This window comes from Bos indicus, chromosome 10 (genome assembly GCF_029378745.1).
Source record: "Bos indicus isolate NIAB-ARS_2022 breed Sahiwal x Tharparkar chromosome 10, NIAB-ARS_B.indTharparkar_mat_pri_1.0, whole genome shotgun sequence".
NCBI lineage: Eukaryota > Metazoa > Chordata > Mammalia > Artiodactyla > Bovidae > Bos > Bos indicus.
Window position 1 is genome coordinate 78,846,555 of NC_091769.1, and position 20,987 is coordinate 78,867,541.

Consider the following 20,987-nt stretch of genomic DNA (forward strand, 5'->3'; position numbering starts at 1 on the left):
CATTCTTCCAGATCCAATATGATAGTTCATTCACACATTCTACCCCCTCTTCAAACCTCAGCAGAGCCCTGCTTTCAGCTCTTGGCAGATGATCTCACTACCTTTGCGGGGAAAAGTGAAGTTTAAAAATAAATATATCTGTGAAACTGAGCACTATGAGGGCTCCCTCTTCTTCCCATCTCATTACCTCAAAAATTTCCCCATTCCTTTACCTATATTCCTTTCTTTCAATCTAAAAGGAATTCTTTCAATCTAAAAGAAGAGGTACTTCTCCTTCCTAAGAACAATACTACTTTTAAGCCTACTTTTTCTCACCTTCCTCAGAACTTTGATTTCTAAATTATTTCCTGTGTCTTCTGGGTTCTCTATTTTCTCTCTAGTGGCTCATCCTCCTGTATCCAAACAGACAAAGATTACCACTATCACAAGAGAACCTATATTTAAACACCACTTTTCCTCATTGAGCTACTACTTAGTCACCTCCTATCCACTACTAGATTTGTTGAAAGAGAAGTCAGAAATACTGCCTTTCCTTCCTTACTCTCCACTCTCTACTCAAACTCCCAAATCTCATTAGTGTCCCATTAGTACAAAAACTGCTTTCCTGAGTACACTCATCACCTTCTAACCTTCAAAACCTGCTCTGATATTCAACCTCCTTACCATGTATATATCATTTGACATCAGACACATTCCTTACCCACCACCTGGAAACTACTTCATTCCTAGTGCTCTATGACAGTTCTCTCTTGATGCCCTGACAACTACTCCTTTTTATCCTCATCATGCCTTTCTCCATTCCCTACTTGGAACATTCCCTTAAGATGCTGTTCTCTGCTGTGTCCTCCACTATCTCCAGATTCTCCCTTAGACTTTTCCTCTCATGCCAGATATATACAGGCAACTTCTCATATCTAAAGCCCTAATTTTAACCTCTTTTGTAAATGCAAGCCTTCATTTACAACTTCCCTTTGGATTTTTCCACCTCATATTCCTTGGACAGCAAGGAGATCAAACTAGTCAATCCTCAAGGAAATCAACCCTGAATATTCATTGGAAGAACTGATGCCGAAGCTGAAGCTCCAATACTCTGGCCACCTGCTGTGAAGAGCCGACTCACTGGAAGAGACTCTGATACTGGGAAAGATTGGGAGCAGGAGGAGAAGGGGACAACAGAAGACGAGATGGTTGGATGGCATCATTGACTCAATGGATGAGTTTGAGTAGACTCCAGGAAATAATGAAGGACAAGGAAGCCTGGCATGCTGCAGTCCATGGGGTTAGAAAGAGTCAGACATGACTTAGTGAGTGAACAACAACAATCTCATCTTCCACCATTGCCTAATCTCACTCATCACTTTTCCCTTCCTACTATAAAGAATGGAATTCTTCCTTCCTGACTTACCCCTCCTTTTTTTAATGTGTTGTTGTTTAATTATTTTCTTAAATTTTTGTTGGGGTATAACTTGCTTTACAAAGTGGTATTAGTTTCTACTATTTTTTAAAGGCATCATTCTTCCCTGAAATGTTTATTACCAAGGTCATCAGTGACTTTTTTTTTTCATTTTTAATTATGATAAAATACACATAACAAAACGTTTACCATGTTAACTATTTTTTAATGTATTTTGTTGTTGTTCAGTCACTAAGTCATTGACTTTTGATAATTAATTTTTCCAAAAGAGGAAAAAAGGAAGAAATTATATGTAAGGGAGCTGTTTGCAATGGATGTGGAAATAGTTACTGACCTACATAAGTCTAATATCTTCTCTGTATTAAGATGAGAAAAGTCTTAGATGCAGACAACTCCATTTCAGTACATTAAAAAGAGAGAAAGTAAATCATTATAACAGTCTTGGGCCCCTTGACAGTTCCATCAAGACCACAGGGTTAAATCTCTGAAGAACAGAAACAAAGAGGGAGGTCTCTTAAAATAAATGATTTCTCTTTTAGACAAGACAGAGAACTTCCTCCTGAGGGTTTAACAAAAGAGATTTCAAATGTTTTGCTTTTTTACTTAAATTTAATTTTGAAGCAATGCATAACAATAAAAATGATAATCACTGAATATTCAGAATAATATTCATCCTCTGTTCTAAAAGTACCTTCAAACTGTCCACTTAAAAAATAGTCACAATTGAGCTACCTTTTATTGGGTGAGAATTTTTAGGACTTGAAGCCCAGGAGACAGTGTCTCAAGTAACCTTGAGGGAACTGCTCCAAGGAGGGCGGGCGGGTCAGGTTATATAGAAGTTTGCGACAAAGCTCAGGTACTCTGATCATCCAGAAAAACATCTACTTCTGCTTCATTGACTACACTAAAGCCTTTGACTATGTGGATCACAACAAACTTTGGAAAATTCTTAAAAAGATGGGAATACCAAACCACCTTACCTGCCTCCTGAGAAACCTATATGCAGGTCAAGAAGCAACAGTTAGAACCGGACAAAGAACAAAGGACTGATTCAAAATTGGGAAAGGAGTATGTCCAGGCTGTATATTGTCATCCTGCTCATTTAACTTAAATACAGAGTACATCATGTGAAATGCCATGCTGGATGAATCCCAAACTGGAGTCAAGATTGTCAGGAGAAATAGATCAACCTCAGATACCACTCTAATGGAAGAAAGTTAAGAGGAGCTAAAGAGCCTCTGGATGAGAGTGAAAGAGGAGAGTGAAAAAGCTGGCTTAAAACTCAGCATTCAAAAAAATGAAGATCATGGCATCCTGTCTCATCACCTCATGGCAAATAGATGGGGAAACAATGGAAACAGTGACAGTCTTTATTTTCTTGGGTCCAAAATCACTGCAGAGAGTGATTATAGCCATGAAATTAAAAGACGCTCCTTGAAAGAAAAGTTATGACAAACCTAGACAGCATATTAGAAAGGAGATTCATCACTTTGCTGACAAAGGTCCATCTAGTCAAAGTTATGGTTTTTCCAATAGTCGTGTACAGATGTGAGAGCTGAACTATAAAGTAGGCTGAGTGTCAAAAAATTGATGTTTTCAAATTGTGGCGCTGGAGAAGACTCTAGAGAGTCCCTTGGAGACTCAAGGAGCTCAAACTAGTCAATCCTAAAGGAAATCAACCCTGTGCTTTGGCCACCTGATATGAATAGCTGACTCATTGGAAAACACTCTGATTCTGGGAAAGATTGAGGGCAGGAGGAGAAGGGGGCGACAGAAGATGAGATGGTTGGATGGCATCACTGACTCAATGGACACGAGTTTGGGTACTCCAGGAGTTGGTGATGGACAGGGAAGTCTGGCATGCTGCAGTCCATGGGTTCACAAAGAGTAGGACCCAACTGAGCGACTGAACTGAATTGGAGCACAAAAACTTTCCATATATGGTTCTAGGTTCTTTGGCTGGTCTAATAATTAAATTGACAGATTACCGGAGAAAATATTAATCTTGTACATATAGGAATCCCATAAAAATATGAGACTCAAAAGCAGTCATGTGATTGAGGTTTGTATGCCAATCTGAGCTGAGAAAGGGAAAGACCCTGGAACTTCAAAGGGAGAGAAGGGCAGTTCACAGGAAGATGAGAAGAGCAGGTGTTTTGTAATCAGTCGTTTGCCCTGCCATACAGATATGTCTTTCAGGTGAAAAATCTCCTGGTAATGGCTCTTTTTCTGGGCCAGGTCCCCTATCTAAGTTCTTAGGCAGCCAAGGAATCATAAAAGTTTTTGTTGAGTCTGCTAGGGTTTGATTGCCTTCAGCTCAAAATAATCCACATACCAAAGAGGTTCATTTGAAGGTGGCATATTCTGCTCCCCTTCTAAACAAAATAAATTTCAGCTAACTTTGAGAGCTCAACAAAAAAGGATCAGTGTGTGCTACGTCACTTCAGTCATGTCTGACTTTTTGTGACCTCATGGAACTGTAGCCCACAAGGCTACTCTGTCCATGGGATTCTCCAGGCAAGAATACTGTAGTAGGTTACCATTTCTTTCTTGGGGGGTCTTCCAGGCCCAGGGATCGAACCATGTCTCATGTCTCCTGCATTGGCAGGTGGGTTCTTTTCCACTAGCGCCACCTGGGAAGCCCTCTACTTGTAACTTCATCACTAAGTTATCTTGAACGTGCTGCTGCTCCTCTCTGGTATTCCTGCCACACTGTCTATAAAATGAGTCTTCAGGCTGGACAGGCTCCCAGCTCTAACGCAGTGTCATTAATTCTAAACAGCCCCACCCAAATCTTACAATGAAATCTTCCAACCACCTTTATTTTCTGGAAACCATCATCTGTCAGAACTTTTCCATAGCTCAAAGTTTAACCATCTTCCTGTTTTTCCTGAGCTTTCTTGCTTTGTGAATGATCCTTTCAAGATCCCTAGAATAAAGCTGTCCCCAAAGCTTGAACGAGATAAAAAGCAACAGCAGTATAAGAGAGTAAGCTCCAGGAGTTGGTGATGAACAGGGAAGCCTGGAGTGCTGCAGTCCATGGGGTGTCAGAGTCAGACACAACTGAGCAACTGAGCTGACTGACTGACTGCCTGAGTACAAGAGAAGAAGAAATTTGTGGGCTCTTTCCCCTTCCTCTCCTTAATTTAACTTCTGACCGATTTAAACATTTGTTATACTTTTCCTGGAAACTTGAAAAGTTGAATTTGGAATCCAGTCAAGGAGAGAAAAAAGGATCAGAGCTTAATGTAAATGCTGGACTTACCATCATAGATAACAACTTCCCCAAACACAGAGACTCAGAAGACCTCAGTGAAGTACAATTTAATGAGAATACTGGTGGCAAGGGTCTTGCCTAAGTGTGATGGGGACTTCAGTGACTATCATGATCTTAGTACAGAGACCACCTGGGAAACCTGCTGATCATACAAAGCTGGGTATATTAAAGTTTCTGAACAAGGGAGAGCATCACCTTGACAGAGTGCTGAGTCTTCCAAATTTGCTGGCATATTGAGTGCAGCACTTTCACAGCATCATCTTTTAGGATTTGAAATAGCTCAGCTGGAATTCCATCACCTCCACTAACTTTGTTCGTAGTGATGCTGGATGTCTGGCTCTAGGTGAGCGATCACACCGTCGTGATTACCTGGGTCATGAAGATCTTTTTTGTACAGTTCTTCTGTGTATTCTTGCCACCTCTTCTTAATGTCTTCTGCTTCTGTTAGGTCCATATGGTTTCTGTCCTTTATTGAGCCCATCTTTGCATGAAATGTTCCCTTGGTATCTCTAATTTTCTTGAAGAGATCTCTAGTCTTTCCCATTCTACTGTTTTCCTCTATTTCTTTGCATTGATCACTGAGGAAGGCTTTCTTATCTCTCCTTGCCATTCTTTGGAACTCTGCATTCAGATGGGTATATCTTTCCTTTTCTCCTTTGCTTTTCACTTCTCTTCTGTTCACAGCTATTTGTAAGGCCTCCTCAGACAGCCATTTTGCTTTTTTGCATTTCTTTTCCATGGGGATGGTCTTGATCCCTGTCTCCTGTACAATGTCACGAACCTCCGTCCATAGTTCATCGGCACTCTGTCTATCAGATCTAGTCCCTTAAATCTATTTCTCACTTCCACTGTATAATCATAAGGGATTTGATTTAGGTCATACCTGAATGGCCTAGTGGTTTTCCCTACTTTCTTCACTTCAATTTGGCAATAAGGAATTCATGATCTGAGTCACAGTCAGCTCCCAGTCTTCTTTTTTGCTGACTGTATAGAGCTTCTCCATCTTTGGCTGCAAAGAATATAATCAGTCTTATTTCAGTGTTGGCCATCTGGTGATGTCCATGTGTAGAGTCTTCTCTTGTGTTGTTGGAAAAGGGTGTTTGCTATGACCAGTGCATTCTCTTGGCAAAACTCTTAGCCTTTGCCCTGCTTCATTCTGTACTCCAAGGCCAAATTTACCTGTTACTCCAGGTGTTTCTTGACTTCCTACTTTTGCATTCCAGTCCCTTATAATGAAAAGGACATCTTTTTTGGGTGTTAGTTCTAGAAAGTCTTGTAGATCTTCATAGAACCATTCAACTTCAGCTTCTTCAGCGTTACTGGTTGGGGCATAGACTTGGAATACTGTGATATTGAATGGTTGGCTTGGAAACAAACAGAAATCATTCTGTCATTTTTGAGATTACATCCAGGTACTGCATTTCGGACTCTTTTGTTGACTATAATGGCTACTCCATTTCTTCTAAGGGATTCCTGCCCACAGTAGTAGATATAATGGACATCTGAGTTAAATTCACCCATTCCAGTCCATTTTAGTTCACTGATTACTAGAATGTCGGCGTTCACTCTTACCATCTCCTGTTTGACCACTCCCAACTTGCCTTGATTCGTAGACATAACATTCCAGATTCCTGGGCAATATTGCTCTTTACAGCATCGGACCTTGCTTCTATCACCAGTCACATCCACAACTGGCTATTGTTTTTGTTTTAGCTCCATCCCTTCATTCTTTCTAGAATTATTTCTCCACTGATCTCCAATAGCACATTGGGCACCTACCGACCTGGGGAGTTCATCTTTCAGTGTCCTATCTTTTTGCCTTTTCACACTGTTCATGGGGTTCTCAAGGCAAGAATACTGAAGTAGTTTGCCATTCCCTTCTCCAGTGGACCACACTCTGTCAGACCTCTCCACCATGACCCGTCCATCTTGGTGGCCCCACACAGCATGGCTTAGTTTCATTGAGTTAGACAAGGCTGTGGTCCATGTGATCAGATTGGCTAGTTTTCTGTGATTGTGGTTTCAGTCTATCTGCCCTCTGATGCCCTCTCTCAGCACCTATGGTCTTACTTGGGTTTCTCTTACCTTGGACGTGGGGTATCTCTTCACGGCTGTTCCAGCAAAGCACAGAGCTGCTGCCTACCTTGGACGTGGGGTATCTCCTCTTGGCTACTGCTCCTGACCTTGGACATGAGGTATCTCCTCTCCGCCACTACTGCACCACGCCCTCAAAAGAATACTTATAGGATTTTGAGGACTGGGATTGGTCATGGGGTGGTTTTAAGGTAGTTTGTAAATGTGGTCTAGGCAAAGACTGATCACATTTTATAAAGTAGGTAAGTTGCTGAAACAGCTTCATTTTTTCTTTGGAGTAACAGTCCATATGGAGTTACCATTGTCTCTATTTGTCCATGATATTATAGGAATATATAGGTCTGAATAAGCTTGTGTTGTAACAATTTGACTTAAGATAGTTTGTGTTAAATATCATGGTTTGGTATAGTTTGCCTGTTTTGGTATAGTTTGCCTGTTTTGCAAGTTGATGTATCTGTTTTCTCTCTCAGAAAGAAAGTTTGTTGGCAAGATAGCCAATTATAAGGCTTTTGAAAAAATTCAGATATACTGAATACCTGAAAGTCAGATGAATGGGGAGTTGATAAGAGAGTGAATGGAAACCTAGGGTCATTGAGGAATGGAGTAAGGATTAAGGATTGAAACCTTTGGGAAGATAGTAGACTACAAAGGGAAAAAAAAATCAAAGATTAAATGTTTGAAAGCTGGAAATACAATGGCACCATTGACGGTAACAGAAACAGGGAATTGAAATTTGGCATTTGGTAGATAAGAAAGCAATAAGATATGAACATAATGCGTTTTTTTTTTACTTTGTATTGTAGTTTTTCTTTTGTATTTTAACTATAGTAAGTTTTAGGCATCATTCTAGAGATGACCAGAAGATGTTAGAAAATTAGATTTCATTTTAATGAGGAATATTGTGAATTTATTCTAGTGCATGCAACCTTATAATCTTTCATTCAATTCTGTGTATTTTCTTTGAAAATACTTAAAATGTGCTGGAAATCTCACACCCTCATTTAACTAGCTAATATTCCATTATGTCAGTTTTACAGACAAACAGCCAGTGATCTCTAATTGTTCTATTATTTCTGGAACTTTGTGCAGCAAAATAACAGAGAGGAATATGAATGGCAAAGAAAATGCCCTATGAACAGGGAAATCTTATTCCTTAGTTGGTGGTCAGTATCCTTTGTGAAAAAAATCTTTTCTCTCTATTGCAACTTGTCTGATTAATGGCAGTTAAAAAGCTGTAAGTCTTGGCCTTTATAAAATTATAATAAGTTCAATAACTATGTGTTAATTAAGATCAGAAAATCAACCTGTATTAGCACTGCAATAGCAGTTTTCCCAGCTCTGCCAGTGATAAAGGATATGAGTGGGTTGCAGTGTCACATGGCATCTGATTAAGTCAGATTAGTACAGGATTTGAAGGGAAGTCTCTCAGGTGACAGTGAATAAGATGATCAAAGTTTTTCTCCAGATCTTTTAAGGGGACAGTTGGTTGAAAAGCTACTACTTTTCCAACATAAAGCCAAAAGTCCAGCCACATGGTATCACTAATGAGTCAGAAGGAAAAACTGAAGGGGCTTAAGGTTACTATTTGGCAGTACTGATATAGAAAACCCTAGGTGTTAACCATATTAACAGCCTAAGTGTCTGAAGTATGCAGGCTGGCCTTCAGCCTCCTAAGATAATATTCCAGTATAATTTTCCAATAATATTCCAGATAATTTTCTCACTTCAAAGATGTACTTTTTTTCATTTTCTAATTTTCTGAAATCAAAGTACATCTTAAAATTGTATAAAGTTGCATGTTGAGTGTGTGTGTGTGTTAAGGACCTCCTATTCTTCAGTATTTTATAATCTAATGTAAATCTATGTTCACATTGTCAACTGATTCCATCTATACTAGCACGTAGAAGTAACAATATTAAGGACAATTGGAATTAGGTGCTTTTTCAATATTATATGTAATAAAGGACAGAGAATTGCATTTCTTTTCTATTTGTCTATATGAACTGAGTGTTCACTATCTCAATCCTAACAGCTGCCTTTCAAGGTAGTTATTACTGTGTATTATAAATGGAAATATTATGGAGTAACATATTTGGGCAACTTGAATTTGAACCTCATCTGAATAAGGTAGAATCTTGCTACTATGCAACACTGCCTCACTAGGACATCCTAACATAAAAGAAACTTCTTATAATTTTCTTTTTTGACATATAATTGTAGATATTAAATCTCTAAAGGGTGATTCAGTTCAAAGTCATGGAATTGTGAGTGTGTGCAGTTAAGTATTACTTGTGTAAGTTTGCTAATAGAGACAAAATATCTGGCTCCGTCTCTTTCAAATAAGTTTAACTTTTTCGATATTTCTGATCCCGCTTCAAAAAAGATATACAAAAGCTTGAAAGAAAAGATAAAATATCAGTCTCTTCAGACTTGAGAATATCATGTCAGAGTCTCAACCTTAAGTATTCTCAATGAAAGACAGATTAGAAAATAATAGTGAAAGAGAAAATCGAAAGTTTGTTGTTGTGTGTGTGTGTTTTGTTTTTTTTTTTTCAGTTTGACACAGTAAACAGCCAGTGGGAAGGCCACTATCTCCAGAGCACTGTTTTGTCAAATTACAACCAAAGCTGGTGTGATATTTGGCCTACTATTTAGTCACTTGAATTTCTGCATGTTTTTTAATTCTGGAGAAATATTTTCTCATTCTCCTGGCTTTCACTATTTACCAAAGATCCTTTGAGCATATATCTTTCTCATGCCAGATAATGTTGTAGGGGCTAGATATGCTAAACTCTGTTTATTAGATCTATTTTTTTTTCCATTAACAATAGGCTGTATTATCCTAAGAAAATAATTTGTGGTGGTTTTTTTGGCTTTGTAGTTGCTAAATCCTGAAGATGACCTCTTACCAGGAAAGATTCGAGACAGCAATCGTTCAACCCTCTTAGCGACAATTCAGGAACATGGTTACCCCACAATCAACTTGGGAATTGTGGGAGACAAGTAAGTATTGGATTTTATTTTGAAGTTGTTGTGGTACAAATACAAATTTGAGGGATACTAACTAGGTGAGATTGTTGCTAAAGAGAAAGGGATTTAATACCATAATTTCCACTTATTTCATTCTTCAAAAGCCAAAGATTTGTGGAGGTGTCTATTTCCTTTAGTGGTAGACATTTTTCTGGAAAGCCTTTTACAACCAGAGAAATACGTTGCTCTGCTATGGGTGCTATTCCTATTCACACTTTTACTAGTTTCAAGAAAGATAAGGAAGATACAGGTGAGATGAGTAAGAGAGAAGTGTCAAAATTAGCACTAACTGATGCTTTAAAGTTTAAGTACAATTATTTTCTATGACTTTTGTATTGATTTTTGTATTCTTATATAACTTGAGTTTCTCCAGGCTTCACCCACCTAGAAGTACAAACGGAGGAACATTGACTGTAATTGCCCATCTCCAAGAGCACATTACCCCCATTTACTCAATTAACTCAGCTGTCTGCTAAATTCCCCATGTATTTCTCTAAATCTCCAACTGCGTCTCACTTGTGATCAAAAACAAGTCTGCTCTTCCTGAGCAACCCCTTCCATGCAACATGCCACCTTTCACTAGGCACTGTTTCCAGTTCACAAGATGTGTGCCTGCCCTTAGTAACCCTCAGATATCAGCCTGCTAGCAACAAAGGTGGGAAACAGATCTGAGTGATGGATACCCTGATGTGAATGTATCTATCACCCATAACTGCCTCCTTTTGTCTTATCACCACCTTGTCACTAAGAAAAGCTCATTATGCCTGGCTTCTTCTTCTCTAACGATGAGTGCTTTCCCAAAGCTCAAATGTGCTTTTGAAGAGGCTCTGCCCTACCATTCCACAAGGTATGTTCAGACACCTATAAACCAGACACAGTGTAGTCCAGACCTAAAACACAGCATCTTGCCAGTAACCTGAAAGGTAATAGTTTTTAATGTTAATCTCACCTTTTAAAGTTCTCTTCTTACCTCTTGATTTTTTCTTTCTCTGAGAACACTGGAGTAGAGGCTATTAGACATATCTTCAAACATTTTTTTTTTAATTCACCATTTATAATTACCTAAAAGTTTAGTGCTAGAGAAGTCCATAGGTAAGTAAACAGCCAACTTAGAACCCATGCTGGTAAAGTTGGTACTACAGGTCACCTAGTATTAACTTGACTCGGACTCCCTAGCCCTGGGAAGGGAAAGAAAGAACCCACTGAAAAGACAAGGAGCGGGTTAAATTTGGACCTGACCAGTAACTTGTCTTTTTTTTTTTTTTTTTAAGATTTTTAAGATAACACTTATTTCTTAAAAGTTAACGTGCATAATAGGAAACCAAAAAAATGCAAAAAGCGAAGTCATTCATAATCACAGGCAGTTTACCATTTGATGTGTCGTCCTAGGTCAGTTTGTGCATTGCACAGCTAGCATCCATTTTTATGCAAGTATGATCATACAGTTATGTATCATGCTGTTTCACACATCAGGAATGTTTGCTGTTTCAAAGTCTTAAAGCTATGAGTATTTTGATAACCAAGAATACACTGCACCAACTCAATCTGGAAAGGAAAAAATATATAATCCTGCCTTCTTGGTGACAAAAATTTCAGAAAAGACAAAAATGGCAACAGTCCTCTAGATAAAGATATTGGCAGAGTTATGATTAAAATACTACATTCCTTAATGTTCAATTAAAAGTGAGACATAAAGCAACAGCATACACCAAGGATAATACTTCTAAGAGGAGTCATCATTATCTGATCTAAACTATTAAAGAAATATGTTTCCTTTGAATACTTAACAATGCATTCTTATTGTACAGTCAGGAGATGCACACACATGGATGGTTATCATCAAAATATAAATATACATACATCCCTTCCTTTATACTTCCTTCTGCCCCTCTGCTGCCACCCTAAGTGAGCAAGTCCTGACACAACATTTCTCAGAGACAGTCATATAAACTTCAGGCATCTAAAAATTATCCTGATGCAGATACACCTTTAAAGATGACAAAAATTAATTTCTGAAAAGAAATAGGATGAATCCAGGAGTTCCAGTAGGACAGAGCCTGAAGTTCTAAAGAACAAAGTCATCAGATTTTGAGTTTGTTTCCTACCCACTGTTGGCTCTGACCCTGCCACTAAGTATGTTCGTGAGCTCTAAGAACTATCATAAGGTAAAAGGTGCTTTTTGTTTGTGTGTATCATTTTTACCTTATGCTGTTCTAGACTATAATTCTGTTCATTCTCTCCTCCTAACGTTGTACTTTTGTATTAAAAAGGAAGTAACTTGATATATATACTACATGCTGCATTGTCTTACTATGGAAGCCAAAACACCATTAAAAGCTTACTGTGTTGTTAAGCTAATATTTGATTGTCTGGGGCTAATTGTTGACTTGCTATAGACATTTCCCAATAATTAATGTACCTTGAAAACAGCATATAAAGAACAACAAAACTATAAGCAAGATATAGGCAATTCTGAGAATATGCAGATCTTTATTCCTTTCTTGGATTGTATACCTTACATAAAACTGAGAACAGTTTTTTAAAGTACAATTGATGCAAATCTAAACTTCCTCAGTCTTAGAGTGCTATATTGAAAAATCCCAGAGTAAATGGTTTAAAATGCAGAGGTGGAATGTGGGAGGAAAGAATTTATAACTGTTCAGATGGAAATCTTTGCTGGGAGTTTAGCAGAGGAGACAAGGTACATTTAATCTGTAGCCTGTTGATATTCTGTGAAGGTTGCCTCCCTCTTCATTCTTCTCTTTCCTGTGTAAGACATTTGCTTATGAAACAAAGGCTGTTATACAGAAGCCTTTGTGTGAAACTCTCCAGGGAAATAAGCAGGGTCTTGAGAGAAACTACCCTGTGTTTAAAGCGGGGAGAGAAATAACTGAAAACGTCAGCAAGCACAGAACAGTTACTCAGCTAGGCAGATAAGAGTAGGGAGTAAGAGTACTATTCTTATTACTTTCAAAAGGTTTCAGTCTGGGTTTAAATTCTACATGATTAGATTTCTCAGCTCTTATTCTTATCACCTTTCATAACTTTAACAATAAATGTTAAAATTGAAGAATAAGACTCTATAAAACATTTGTTATTTGTGGTCTTTTTAATAATAGCCAGTGTGACAAGTGTGAAGCAACATTTCACTGTGACTCTGATGGATTAGTGATGTTGAGCATCTTCTCATGTGCTTATCGGCCACGTGTATGAAAAAGATGAATTTTTAAACCCAGAGATGTTAATTGAACTTTCCCAGCATTATACAAGTGAGTGGCAGAGGTGGAAATGAAATCTAAATTTCTTGAAATTAACTATCATTATGAAGACAAGAGAATAACTGTAAATATGTCAAAAGAAGCATCATATACGTTGGAATGGTCTGCGAGAGTTTTAAAAAGGTGCATCTTTAGCTAGAACAGAAAGGATGAATAGGATTTGTGTAGTTAGGAAGAATGTATTAACCAAGTAGGAAACAGGGAATGAACAAAAATAGAGAAGTAGAAATGAACAACTTAGGTCAGGACCGACTGGTTAAAATAGGTTTAGGAAGAAGGATACATGTAAATTTCATAGAAATTTGAGGCCAAATTTTGAAAGGATTTGCAATCCAGGCAAAACTACCCAAGTTGCTTAAATGTACAGCTTTTTTTAAAGCAGAATTGACATAATAAATCATTATTTTGGAAAGATAATTTGACCAGGTATTATCACATGGACTAAAGTTGGAGACCTATTAGAAATAAGAACAACAGTTTATTTCTTGTTCAGTTCATAAGTACTGATTGTGAATCTTTGCAAATCATCTAGAGAGCTTATTAAAAATGCTGATTCTGATACAGCAAAACTGGAGTGTGCCAAGATTTAGCATTTCTAACAAGCTCCTAAGATATCAAGCCACTGGTCCATGGATCACAGGAAGTAATAAGAATGTAGTATATTTAATCATGTATCAGGGCTTCCTTGGTGGCTCCTGTAAAGAATCTGTTTGCAGTGCAGGGGACTGCCTCCAATGCAGGAGATGCAGGTTCAATCCCTGGGTTGGGAAGATCCCCTGGAGAAGGAAATAGCAACCCACTCCAGTATTCTTGCCTGGGAAATCATATGGATAGAGGAGGAGCCTGGTGGACTACAGTCCATGGAGTTGTAAGAGTCAGATACAACTTAGTCAGTAAACCATCACCACCACTACAAAGCCTCATTGAAATGGTATATGTCTATTCTATAAACACAAAAAGAATGCTTGCAAAACCCAGTTATTAGGTCTGTCACAGTCTTACATCCCTCTCTAGCAATACCCCATTTCAGCTTCTTCATTCTCCATTAGTACTTTATCCTTTCTTGGTTTTGGCAGCATCTCTTCCTATGCTCATTTCCAAGTATAAGTGTCAACCAAGGCTCACCCTTGACTATCTTTCCTGCTAATTCTTTATGCTGACTCCCAAATCTGATCTCTGTCTTGAGCTCTATGCCTAGATCTACCTGGTTGCTGGGTGTATTTTCAAGTTCGTCAGGCAGAGCAAACTCAACATGTCCAAACTAAATTCATTATCGTTCCTTTCCTCTCTCACTGCCCACCCTTACTGCCATCTTATTCCATGTCCTTGAGTTCTTTAACTTATATGCAGAGTACATCATGAGAAATGCTGGGCTGCATGAAGCACAAGCTGGAATCAAGATTGCTGGGAGAAACATCAATAACCTCAGATATGCAGATGACACCACTTGTATGGCAGAAAGTGAAGAAAAACTAAAGAGCCTCCTGATGAAAGTGAAAGAGGAGAGTGAAAAGTTGGCTTAAAACTCAACATTCAGAAAACTAAGATCATGGCATCTGGTCCCAAAAGTTCAGTTCAGTTCAGTCACTCAGTCGTGTCCGACTCTTTGCAACCCCATGAATCACAGCACGCCAGGCCTCCCTGTCCATCACCAACTCCCGGAGTTCACTCAGACTCACGTCCATCGAGTCAGTGATGCCATCGAGTCAGTGATGCCATCCAGCCATCTCATCCTCTGTCGTCCCCTTCTCCTCCTGCCCCCAATCCCTCCCAGCATCAGAGTCTTTTCCAATGAGTCAACTCTTCGCATTAGGTGCCCAAAGTACTGGAGTTTCAGCTTTAGCATCATTCTTTCCAAAGAAATCCCAGGGCTGATCTCCTTCAGAATGGACTGGTTGGATCTCCTTGCAATCCAGGGGACTCTCAAGAGTCTTCTCCAACACCACAGTTCAAAAGCATCAATTCTTTGGCACTCAGCCTTCTTCACAGTCCAACTCTCACATCCATACATGACCACAGGAAAAACCATAGCCTTGACTAGACGGACTTTAGTTGGCAAAATAATGTCTCTGCTTTTGAATATGCTATCTAGGTTGGTCATAACTTTCCTTCCAAGGAGTAAGCGTCTTTTAATTTCATGGCTGCAGTCACCATCTGCAGTGATTTTGGAACCCAAAAAAATAAAGTCTGACACTCTTTGCACTGTTTCCCCATCTATTTCCCACGAAGTGATGGGACCAGATGCCATGATCTTCATTTTCTGAATGTTGAGCTTTAAGCCAACTTTTTCACTCTCCACTTTCACTTTCATCAAGAGGCTTTTTAGTTCCTCTTCACTTTCTGCCATAAGGGTGGTGTCATCTGCATATCTGAGGTTATTGATATTTCTCCCGCCAGTCTTCATTCCAGCTTATGCTTCTTCCAGTCCAGCGTTTCTCTTGATGTACTCTGCATATAAGTTAAATAAACAGGGTGACAGTATACAGCCTTAACGTACTCCTTTTCCTATTTGGAACCAGTCTGTTGTTCCATGTCCATGTCTAACTGTTGCTTCCTGACCTGTATACAGATTTCTCAAGAGGCAGGTCAGGTGGTCTGGTATTCTCATCTCTTTCAAAATTTTCCACAGGTCCCATCACTTAATGGCTAATAGATGGGGAAACAGTGGAAACAGGGGCACACTTTATTTTTGGGGCTCCAGAATCACTGCAGATGGTGACTGCAGCCATGAAATTAAAAGACGCTTGCTCCTTGGAAGAAAAGTTATGACAAACCTAGACAGCATATTAAAAAGCAGAGACATTACTTTGCCAACAAAGGTCCATCTAGTCAAGGCTATGGTTTTTCCAGTAGTTATGTTATGGGTGTGAGAGTTGGACTATAAAGATATCTGAGCACCGAAGAATTGATGCTTTTGAACTGTGGTATTGGAGAAAACTCTTGCAAGTCCCTTGGACTGCAAGGAGATCCAACCAGTCCATCCTAAAGGAAATCAGCCCTGAGTGTTCATTGGAAGGACTAATGCTGAAGCTGAAACTCCAATACTTTGGCCACCTCATGCTAAGAGCTGACTCATTTGAAAAGACCTTGATGCTGGGAAAGATTGAAGGCAGGAGGAGAAGGGGATGACAGAGGATGAGATGGCTGGATGGCATCACCAACTCAGTGGACATGAGTTTGAGTAAACTCTGGGAGTTGGTGATGGACAGGGAAGCCTGGCATGCTGCAATCCATAGGGTCGCAAACAGTCGGACTCGACTGAGCAACTGAACTGAACTAAACTGAGTTTTCTGGCTCAGCAGCTGCCCACACCAGCCACCCAGTCTCCCAACCCAGAAGAAACCTGAATGGAAAACTTCTAGCTTTCATTCATCTCTGCATTTAAATCCCTTACAGTTCCCCCCATCAGTATTTCTTATACATTCCTCTCTCTTCCTGTCTACCACCCTGGCTTAGTTTGGGTCTCCATTTACTTTTTGTTTAGACATATGAGACTAGCCTCTTAACTGGCCTCCCTGCTTCAAGTCTTGTTCTCTTCCAACTCACCATCTATTCTGCTACGAATATGATCTTTCCATAGTGCAAATTATGTACTTATGGCAGAATTGTGGTTTTATTATATATACGTAAGCATACTCCCCAGTGGCTCAGGCGTTAAGAATCTGCCTGCAATGCAGGAGCCTTAGGAGATACAGGTTCGATTCCTGGGTCAGGAAGATCCCCTGGAGAAGGACATGGCAACCCACTCCAGTATTCTTGCCTGGAGAATCCCATGGACAGAGGAGCCAGGTGGGCTATAGTGTATGGGGTCCCAAAGAGTTGGACACAACGGTAGTGACTTAGCAAGAGTACTCTAATAATTCAAGTAACTTTCATGAAGTGTTATGCTATATCAGACATTGTCTCAGTCTTTGGTACTACAGGGAGAAGGAATTGGCAACCCACTCCAGTATTCTTGCCTGGAAAATTCCATGGACAGAGGAGCCTTTCACAAAGAGTCAGACATGACTGAACAACTTTCACTTCACTTGGTACTACAGAGATGAATAAGATAGTTATTAGTAAGAACTACAAGGAAGATTTCAATTCTATTTCACTCCTCTCTTTCCTCCCCAGCTAATCCATATCTTTTACCTCCAGCCTTTTCACTCCAAACGTGTCAGTCTTTACCTGGGAAGAGACACGAATCTTTACCTACTACCTACTATATATAACACTATACTGCACTTTTTTCACTTATCTTATTTAGGCCTCATAAAACAACAGATCCAGATAAGTGTCTTTTATCCTCATTTTGTAGATAATATTGGGTTAGCCAAAAAGTTCTTTTGGGTTTTTCCACAGGATGTTTTGGGAAAACCCATGAGACAAATGAAATTTTTGGCCAACCCAATACTACTGAAGCTCAAAAAAATTAAATAAGTTGTTCAGAGTCTTACCCTCTCCTATTATAATCTCTTCTTTTATCTTTCCTCCCACAACTACTGGAGCCACTTTTGCAGCATTTATTACCTTTGGGTAATTTATTATACCAAGTTCATTGTGTCTTCAGGAGTGGGAGAGAATGGAGAAGACAAAATAAGAAGTCCAACCTAGGCTTATCTAACTCCAGGATCTTTCTCCTTTTCCTCTACCATACTGTCCTCTTAATTAGGCTTAGCACCTGCAATTTACTAATATTAAGGTTAATAAACTAAATATTCTACATCCATTTTAATAGATAAAACCTCTAAGTAAATAGTAATTGTCAATATTTCAAAGGCCAGAGAGGAAAATTTAGTTTAACTTTAAAATTAAATACTGATTGTATATATGTATGAATGAAAAGGACTTGAGCTGCAAAATCCTAGATCTTTAGGTTTTATACAAGTGGATGGAAAAAAAAACAGGAGGATTTATTTTTTTTTCTGGACCCCTAAATAAATCTTATTTACTGTAAAATACACTCTTCCTTCCATACAAAGAAAAGCCCTTTCCTATTATAATCTCTTCTTTTATCTTTCCCCCCACAACTACTGGAGCCACTTTTGCAGCATTTATTACCTTTGGGTAATTTGTTATACCAAGTTCATAGTATCTTCGGGAGTGGGAGAGAATGGAGAGAAAAGGAGTATGGGAAAGAGAAAAGAGTTTGCATGCAATGTGAATGTGTAATAATTTCGTGTATTCAGACCTGCATTAATTCAATTTACAAATGACCCAGATTCACAGATGGCCTATTCTAACCTTTCCCTTACTCACCATCTGAGTACCTCTGTCAATACTTTAAGAGAAGGGAAAGAGAAATAGCCCTTAGAGAAAGGAAAGGGGGAACACCGTGAATAGCAAAAAACTGTCAAGGGACAGTTAATCTCCTTGTTCCCTGACTCTCAAGACCCAGGCTGCTTAGGGGAGCCCAAGTCGTTGGCTCCATGTGTGTGTTCTGTTTACTTTGTGATACTCCCTGCTAATCTAATATTTAGAGTTCCATTTGTGTTTTAAAGTATTCTACCTGAGGATGAGTCATTTACATATTAATATTTATCAGTTCAAATCAGATATCCAACATGTGGGTAAGTCTGCTGTCCTGAAAAAACAGGAAATAACCACTTAAAATGAAGTTCTCTGACTTAGAGGAGCAAATTCTGAAAAGACCACATCAGAACCTTAGCACAGCAAGATATGTAGGCATGGCAAGAAGTACATTTTATCTATTTGGGTCCTCTCTCTTTTTTCTTGATGAGTTGCCTAAAAGTTCAGCCATTTTGTTTATATTTTTGAAGAAACAGCTCTTAGTTTCATTTATCTTTCCCAGTATTAGTCTTCATCTTGTCTTTAATTCTGTGTATGTATAGAGTTTATCTGTATGTGAATGTATGTAGGAAAAAACAAGAAATTGTACTTATTTTCAGCTTCACTGGTGGCTCAGATGGTAAAGAATCTGCCTGCAGTGCAGGAGACCCAGGTTCAGTCTCTGGGTCAGGAAGATCTCCTGGAGAAGGGAATGGTAACCCACTCTAGTTTTCTTGCCTGGAAAATTCCAAGGACAGGGGAGCCTGACAGGGTACATCCCAGGGAGTTGCAAAGAGTCAGATAAGAATCAGATAAGAATAAGACTGAGCGAGTAACACCCATACTCATTTTCACCTTCCATTTTCCTTCCATTTTTTTACTGAGTACATCATAAACATCTGTCCATATCATTACATAGTACTCTGCTATGTCATTTTAATACCTACATATTCAGTTCAGTTCAGTCTCTCAGTTGTGTCCAATTCTTTGCAATCCCATGGACTACAGCATGCCAGGCCTCCCTGTCTATCACCAACTCCTAGAGTTTAGTCAAACTCATGTCCATTGAGTCGGTGATGCCATCCAACCATCTCCTCCTCTGTCGTCCCCTTCTCCTCTCACCTTCAATCTTTCCCAGCATCAGAATCTTTTCAAATGAGTCAGTTCTTAGCATCAGGTGGCCAAAGTATTGGAGTTTCAGCTTCAGCATCAGTCCTTCTAATGAACATTCAGGTCTGATTTCCTTTAGGATGGACTGGTTGGATCTCCTTGCAGTCCAAGGGACTCTCAAGAGTCTTCTCCAACACCATGGTTCAAAAGCATCAAATCTTTGGCTCTCAGCTTTCTTTATAGTCCAACTCTCACATCCATAGATGACTACTGGAAAAACCATAGCCTTGACTAGATGGACCTTTGTTGACAAAGTAATATCTCTGCTTTTTAATATGCTGTCTAGGTTGGTCATAATTTTTCTTCCAAGGAGTAAGCGTCTTTTTATTTCATGGCTGCAGTCACCATCTGCAGTGATTTTGGAGCCCCAGAAATAAAGTGTGCCCCTGTTTCCACTGTTTCCCCATCTATTTGCCATGAAGCCATGGGACCAGATGCCATGATCTTCGTTTTCTGAATGTTGAGCTTTAAGCCAACTTTTTCACTCTCCTATTTCATTTTCATCAGGAGGCTCTTTAGTTCTTCTTCACTTTCTGCCATAAGGGTGGTGTCATCTGCATATCTGAGGTTATTGATATTTCTCCTGGCAGTCTTCATTCCAGCTTGTGCTTCATCCAGCCCAGAGTTTCTCATAATGTACTCTGCATATAAGTTAAATAAGCAGGGTGACAATATACAGCCTTGACGTACTCCTTTTCCTATTTGGAACCAGTCTGTGTCCAGTTCTAACTGTTGCTTCCTGACCTGCATACATATTATTCTACAGTAAAAAGTATAATTTGACTGATGGAAATGACCCTTTGTTGACAGACATTAGATTGTTCCCTAATCTTTCTCAATTGTGAGTAGTTGATGAACATCTTTATAACTAAACTTTACCATATACCCACAATTATTTGATAGCTTTTAAATTTCTATTTTATTCATTTTATGACCATTTATTGAGTGACTGATGTATGCAGAGCTATAGTGAAAGCAGGGGTAAAATGATAAGTAAAACAACTGCTGTCTTCAACTGCTTGGTGGTAGGCATGTGGAACAAATTGTTCATGGCTTTATCCTTAGCATTTAGAATATTGCCAGCACATGGTAGCTACTCAATAAATTCCAGGAAGTAATAGGAAAGGAAAGAGGGGAACACCGAATATAGCCTGAATATGAAACTAGTCAAACCTGGGAATGTCAAACAGGTACAAATTAGTGGGTGTTTACAGGGCTGAAGTACTTCTAAGCGCCATCCTATTTCTACTTTGAATATGGAACAGTAGATATCCAAGTCTTCTTTTCCCCATGACTGATTAAAAAACCTGTTAGCCCCTCTTTGTCCTCCTAGGCAGCATGAGCTATTGTTCCCTACTGTGGAGAAAGTCTTAGACAAATGAGGATGGTTGCATATGTACGTAAGTACAGAGTGCTGTGTGTGCCAGCCACGACAGGTGCAGCCAGACTTGGT

General features: G+C 39.1%; 1 protein-coding gene across 10 annotated transcripts in view; it reads left to right on the forward strand.

The window, feature by feature from the left end:
• The window catches only part of GPHN (gephyrin), a 538,037-nt gene that overhangs the window by 476,298 nt on the left and 40,752 nt on the right, over positions 1–20,987 (forward strand). For all 10 annotated transcript variants that reach the window (XM_019969080.2, XM_070796736.1, XM_070796738.1 and 7 more), the window contains one exon: positions 9,667–9,788. In XM_019969080.2, coding sequence (XP_019824639.2) covers positions 9,667–9,788 — 122 coding nt within the window. The remainder of the gene's footprint in view (positions 1–9,666; positions 9,789–20,987) is intronic.